At 37.2% G+C, this 7370-nt stretch overlaps 1 protein-coding gene across 1 annotated transcript in view; it reads left to right on the top strand.

Moving 5' to 3' along the window:
• The first annotated feature begins 5059 nt into the window (after nt 1-5059).
• The window catches only part of LOC107674981 (S-antigen protein-like), an 8514-nt gene continuing 6203 nt past the window's right edge, over nt 5060-7370 (top strand). The window contains exon 1 of the mRNA XM_016469160.1: nt 5060-5078. Within this exon, the coding sequence (XP_016324646.1) occupies nt 5060-5078 (19 nt within the window). The remainder of the gene's footprint in view (nt 5079-7370) is intronic.

Genomic DNA, 7370 nt, shown 5'->3' with positions numbered 1-7370 from the left:
AAACACAACTTGACCCCAAAGAACTAGTTAATTACAGACCGATCTCAAATCTCCCTTTTCTGTCCAAGATACTAGAAAAGGTAGTATCCTCACAACTATATTCCTTCTTAGAGAAAAATGGTATCTATGAGGATTTCCAGTCAGGATTTAGACTGTATCATAGTACTGACACTGCTCTCATTAGAGTTACAAATTACCTGCTCTTGTCATCTGATCGTGGTTGTATCTCTCTATTAGTGTTACTGGATCTTAGCGCTGCATTCGACACTATTGACCACAACATTCTAGAAAACTAGAAAACATTGTTTATATTTCTTCGCGGCCCGGTGAAACATACCAATTTGAAAAACTAAAGGAATGCATAGTAAATATAAAAAACTGGATGATGAGTAATTTCTTACTGCTAAATTCTGAAAAAACAGATGTGTTAATTATAGGACCTAAAAACTCTGCACGTAATAACCTAGCACACTGTCTAAGACTCGATGGCTGCTCTGCATGGGCGTTGCTAGGCCACTTTTAGGGGGGCTATAGCCCCCCTAAAATGACGTTTGTAACTACAATAAACAGGTGTGTGTGTGAGATCAGGAAGGCTTATTCAGTACTCAAATGTTACCTATCTAAGCAATACAGTGGAATACTGCAATAAGTTTAGTAAACCATCCCTATTAGTCACCCCTAAAATGAAAATCATAGAATCGCCCGCAGCAGCTAGAGTTCTTACTAGAACCAGGAAGTATGACCATATTAGCCCGGTTCTGTCAACACTGCTCTGGCTCACTATTAAACATCATATATATTTTAAAATCTTGCTAATTACTCTTTTGAGATGAGCCCCAGAGACAGATCCCCAGTGAAGACCTGGTCTCCTAGATAGCCACCGGGACAAGACCACAGGAACAGGAACTGGTCCGCCGAATGAGCCTGGTTTCTCCCAAGGTTTTTTCTCCATTCTGTCTCCGATGGAGTTTTGGTTCCTTGCCGCTGTCGCCTCTGGCTTGCTTAGTTGGGGACACTTAATATCCAGCGATATCGTCGACTTGATTGCACAGATACTATTTAAACTGAACTGAGCTGGATGATGACATCACTGAATTCAATGATGAACTGCCTTTAACTGAAAATTGAGTGTTTACTATTGTCATTTTGCATTATTGACACACTAATTTCCTATTTAAATACTGTAAAGTTGCTTTGACACAATCTGTATTGTTAAAAGCGCTATATAAATAAAGGTGATTAAAACTACAAATTAATTCAGTAAAGAGCAGTGAGTGATTTTCTCCCTTTTTTCTTGAATTAAATTAAGTACACAGACAGCAGCTAGTAAATTAGGCACGGACGGTCACTTTAAGAGACAATGCATCCAATATAATGCACATCCGATATCTTTCTCAACTGTTTATTTTCCCTGAGGACATTACCGATAAATGTTTTTTCGAGGATACTGGCAAAGACAGGTATTATCACATAATTTATGTATTGTTATAATTTATGTATTTGTCGGTTCAAGAGCAAGAAGAGGCAAAACTTAATTTTGTGTTCAAGGGCTGCAAGACGCGGCTCTCTAAATACATACAAAGGAAGGGTACTATAGCAGACCAATCACTGTGCTTGCGGTCCATGTAGAATTGACACACTGCGATATTTTTGGAGAGGTGCACGTCAGGCTACGCTGTAGCCTGCGCGTACTATACACAACCTACGGCGTAGTTTCGACGCAGAAGTATAAATCAGCCTTTAGCCGTTTGCATCGCACAGCTCGCAGCACCTGATGGATGCGTTTGTTACGCAGACATTCAGAAGGCGGGACCCGCTTTGAAACTGCAACATTAATTGGTTTAATTACAGATGAGTGACAATTCAACTGTTTCCAATGAACAATGAGGCTAGAATTTGCTGCCCGTCTTGACTGGTGGACTAGCATATAGGGGATGCCACGGTTATGGAGGCCCCTCCTCAAAGCCCGAGGCCCTAGGCAATCGCCTGCTCTGACTATAGCTAGCGCCAGCCCTGGCACATACTCATATGAGCCCTAAATATCAACACAACGCGTTTATTTACACGTTATGTGTTTTCCTCTCATATAAAGACGAGGCTTAAAGCACACAGGACAGTGATATTAAAAGAGTACATTGTGTACACACCTTACTAATACTATGTGACTTTAAATTTAACTGTCTGTCTTAATATATAAGCCATGTTAAGCGTTTTCCTTTGTATAGTTTTCTAAAGGGAGGAAAATGTTTCACGTGTAATTCAATGTGTCGCATTAATATTCTTGCCTCATCTGCATGTCTTTTAGCATCACTGTCTTAGTACATTAAACCAGCATTTTAAAATGCTACAAAACTGTTCACAAGCTTCCAGGGTGTTTATTTTGGTTGTCATTTGTTTAAATAAATACAAAAAATACAGTGTGTTCGTGTCTGTCCGGTGAATGTGCCCTCAATCTCTGATTCTCCTCCGTGGCCATGGACAAATGAATATTTACAATGACAATAAATTATACTTCGTCATTGAAACGCTTCCAACAAAGAAATGGATGGACTTCTGTCAGCTTGTTGAACACACTTTTATTTGGATATTCTACCATTTGATGGCTGAAGCAGCAGCGAGCGTCCAGCTGGCGACACTGTTTTCACGGTCATCAGATCAACTTTGTGAATGAAATTCTACAAAACTTGAGTTAAAAAATCAAATTATCACAAGAAGTGATAAAATAGCTTCTCTTCCCTGCAAACGATACAATGAAGAACGTGAATATTTAACTTCAAGGCCAAAACAAATCAAGATAAGCAGGTCTCCATATTAATTTCAGCATTTGTAGCAGAGGTTGATCCTCCCAGAATGGCGGCGGCGCCCCAGCATGCAACGCGGCGTGACGTAGCTTTACATTATCTATTGTCTTTTTATGCATGCGGGTCAGGTCAGAACCATGATCTGTTCACACTGGAAATCTGATATCAGCCAAATTTAAAACAAAAATGTAAACAGCTATACAAAAAAATCAGGTCTGAGCAAAAATCAGAACTGAAAACTAAGGCTCGCAGTGTTAATGTAGCTAAAATGACTTGAGCCTGGTGGAGAAGTAGAGGAAAAGGGGAGAGGAGAGTTCAGGATAAGCAATGGGAGAAGTTTGGGTAAAGCCTTCTACACACTGCATGATTTTAGCAATCCTGTAAGGTAATTGCTTTTCACACTATTCGCCATGGATCTAATAAACTTGGGTATGGCATGCATGTAGACTGTGCGATGACACCTACTGACTCATAGGCTACGATGCACATTTCTATAGAAGAATAAAACCTCATCAGCATGTGCTAGTGGTAAACTAAAAGCATGACAAAGCACACTTTAGCAGTGAGGAAGAGGCAAGAATAAGAGCTTGAGGTAAGCAGTTTTATGTTTTAGCGCCATGTCGCATTTTTATTGGCTGGTCAGTAAACATGGGTCGTAGCAAACGCACTGTGCGATGATCATGTTGAATTTCTGACTCTCTCAGAAAATGACCGTAGGCTATCTTTGCAAGACAGTGACAACAGCTGTCTTTGAACCTCTCTCACTGTACGACAAAGGACCACCGATTAGGAGCCATGATCACAGAAATCACCACGATTGTTTCATGATGGCAATCTTTTGTCAGGGACAGCTGAAAATGGTGCAGTGTGTAGAAGGCTTTAGGCAGTGTTGTTTGCTCTTTCTTTGAGATATTTCCAGATTAGTGAGTTTTATTGTTTTATTGCAGGGTGTTTGATTTTGTGTTCTGTCTTAGCAGGAAATCATCCTTACAGATCAGTCCCTCTCCACTTCATATAAATAAACTCCACCATCCACTGCTTTCTAATGTTAAGGTAAAAAAAAATGAAAAAAGTTTGATTGTTGATATAATAATGCTATTATCTGAATTTACGTCTGTGATGTACAAAGAAACTTTAAGTAAATATATTTGCGAATAGTCTTTGTATGTTGGCTTTCTTTATGTTTCTATTCTATCATAAGAAGTGTTAGCAAACTAGCCTTCCATATATCTGATAACTAGTTGCTTAAATGTACCATCTCAGAGAACCTCATAATACGTTTGCCCTACAAAGCCCTTAGATAACTTTGAATCTTTTCATATAAAAAATTGGTACAAACAGTACAAATATTTGTGTGCTTGTCTCAAAATGTTTTTAAATTCAGTTTTACAAGTATTGGAGAATGTTTTGTTATTTTTGTTGGGCAGTTGTGGCCTAATGGTTAGAGAGTTGGACTTGTTACTCAAAGGTTGTGGGTTTGAGTCTCATACCGGCAGGGATTGTAGGTGGGTGGAGTGAATGAACAGCGCTCTCTCCCATCTTCAATACCATGACTGAGGTGAGACCCTTGAGCAAGAACACAGATTTCAAGAATGGGACACCATACTTGGCCATGTCCTGTCCTTTCCTTATTTTGTATTTTTGTAGTATGTAAGTGCAAGAGTCACAGCAAGTGTACAAGAACAAGAATTGACCTCACATCCAAGGTTTACTCAAGTGTGTGTTATTAGCGCTCTCAAGTGGCATCTGCAATTTTTAGCTGCGTGTATTTAAAAGCTGCAAGAGAAAAAAAACTGAGGAAATAAGCATAGACCCTCCACACTTGTTTAACTATTTAAAAGTGTAGAAATGAATTGTCTATCAAGGTACATACATACTGGCATAGTATGTTTTGATTTATAAATGATTTTAGTAGTCACACAGTGTATATGCAGCATATGATCTGTACAATGTTTGTATAAACAGTTTCAGAAAGCTATTTTTAAAGGAGAACTCCAGTTAAATGTCAACATCAAGAAACAAGTATCAAGTTCTCACAGACCATTCTGTACTTTGTGTTTTTGAGAGATTAAAGTAAAATAAATGTAATCATATCTTCAGCAAATCAATAGCGAAACTAAAAGCTCTCAGGAAGACTTCAGTCACGTGATCATGGTTTGAATGAAAGGATGTGACTGGTTTAAGCAGGAGCTGCAGCACTTTGACTCTGTGCAGCTCAGAGAGAAGACGGAGGAGAAACACCAGAGACGGCAATAACAATGACTTCAACACGTACAGGTCTGTGAAAACCTATGAATACTGATCACTTCTGTTTCCATGCTGTTAAACTAGAAGAGGAACATGAAAGGAATGTTTAAAAGGAAAGTACACTCTTAAAAATAAAGGTGCTTCACGATGCCATAGAAGAACTTTTTTGTCTAAAAGGTTCCATAAAGAACCTTTAAGACCTGAAGAACCTTTCTGTTTCACAAAAGGTTCTTTGTGGCGAAAGAAGGTTCTTCAGATTACAAAAAGGTAAGAAAGAGATGGTTCTTTAAAGAACCTTTGACTGAATGGTTCTTTGTGGAACCAAAAATGGTTCTTCTATTGCATCGCTTGAAGAACCTTTTGAAGCACCTTTATTTTTAAGAGTGTAATAGAAAAAATTAATGTATTTTAACATAAATATAAACATATGACAAATGTAACTTTTAAATTTTACAGTGTTTGCTGTACTTATTAAACAATATCTGTTTTATAATTGTCTAATTTCAATAATAATCTTTGAACATTAAGAATACAAAAAATGTATAGTTGCTTTTTACACTACAGTAATTTTTCTATATAATACTTCATAACTTTTCAATATAAATGTATACATACCACCAGAGGTGTGAAATCCAGGTTCAGAAAGTAAAAGTTCTCCACAGTATTTTGTTCCAATCACCTGGATTTGCTAATTAGCACAGTTTTTCAGCCAGGAGATCAGAGACGGGACCAAGTCATTCCTTTCAAGTCACAAGCAAGTCTAGAGTCAAATCCCAAGTCCTCAAAGAGTTAAAGTTAATGAGATAATTAAGAGACTAATTAAATGATGATTGTGCATTAGTGATGAACACCTGCTGTTAACAAGCAGAATCACTGAAGAAAAGAGAAACACAAGAACTACACCTGACTTCAGCCACAGCCTTAGATGAAATCAACTGGGAAAAAAAATATTAAATCTCTCAAGATCTGATTAAACAACTCCACAAACAGCATCACCAGCTCCACTCATTACTAACCAGATTGACTTAATTTTATGTCTGCAGAATCTCTTACTGAGAATTGACAGAGATTTAGATGTTGTTTTATTGGTCAAGATAAGAAAGAAATAAATAAATAACACGATGACACCATTATTGTGGTCAAGGTTTGCTTTAGTTGGGCTCTTGACCCTTTTAAGAGTTCAAAATAATTTACTTCTAAGTGATTGCATTATTGTCTCACAGCAAACATTGTGCATTGCTGAATCACATCTTGAAGTAATAGATTAGCTTACACTTTCTGCTTATGAACCACAATGAATGAACATCATAACGTGGTTTCTCGTTTTGGTTTATTCACTGCTGTTCAGCTATTACAGAAATGCAATAAAAAAATCATATTAAACAAATGCCACCATAATACTGCAATGTAAAAAAAAAAAAGAAGTGTATCAGCCCAGGCTTTTAGACATGAACACTTATCATATGATCCTCAACAGTGGTGACAATAATTATTCATACTGCAGTGCATGATGGGAGTTTTTACTATGGTGTTACCCAGCATGCATTGCAGCATGAAACATTTTGTTGATTATCACCATAGTTGAGATTCATATGCTGGTTCTTGGTGTCTGTGTGTGTCAAAATGTTACATTATATCATATCACATAGCCTAAACTTTTAGTCACAATAACTAATAGAGCAATACATTGCTTGTGAGCTGTAGTTTTACAGGGTTGATTTAGTAAAACCTAAAAATTAAAGTGAAAAATAAGTTATTTTGATTGTAACAATGTAACCTCATGATGATTGTCTTATCATATATATATATATATATACAGCTAATAGTTGTTCACTGTGAGCTGTAGTTTTACAGGTTTGATTTAGTAAAACCTAAAAATAAAAGTGAAAAATAAGGTAATTTGATTGTAACAATGTAACCTCATGATGATTATCTCATCATATATATATAGAGCTAATAGCTGTTCACTTCATAGCACTGATCTCTCTGCTTTACAACACCTCATGCAGTGTTAGAGAGAGATAACTAATACAAGAGTCAAGGGTCAAGAGCCCAACTAACAGCAGATGTTCATCACTAACGCACAATCATAATTTAATTAGTCACTTAATTATCTCATTAACTTTAACTCTTTGAGGACTTGGGATTTGACTCTAGACTTGCTTGTGACTTGAAAGGAATGACTTGGTTCCTCCTCTGGTGAAATCAGCTGCTGAGTTCATGGGTGGAATAAACATATGGCAGGACTTTTACTTTCTGACCTCTGGATTGTCCGCCTCTGCATATCACTGATAATGTTGCATGCATATTGCAAAGAAAGAG

Source organism: Sinocyclocheilus anshuiensis, unplaced genomic scaffold (genome assembly GCF_001515605.1).
Source record: "Sinocyclocheilus anshuiensis isolate Anshui unplaced genomic scaffold, SAMN03320099.WGS_v1.1 scaffold1484, whole genome shotgun sequence".
In the NCBI taxonomy this organism is placed as follows: domain Eukaryota; kingdom Metazoa; phylum Chordata; class Actinopteri; order Cypriniformes; family Cyprinidae; genus Sinocyclocheilus; species Sinocyclocheilus anshuiensis.
Note: the sequence above shows the minus strand (reverse complement) of the source record. Positions and strands in the feature narration are given on the sequence as shown.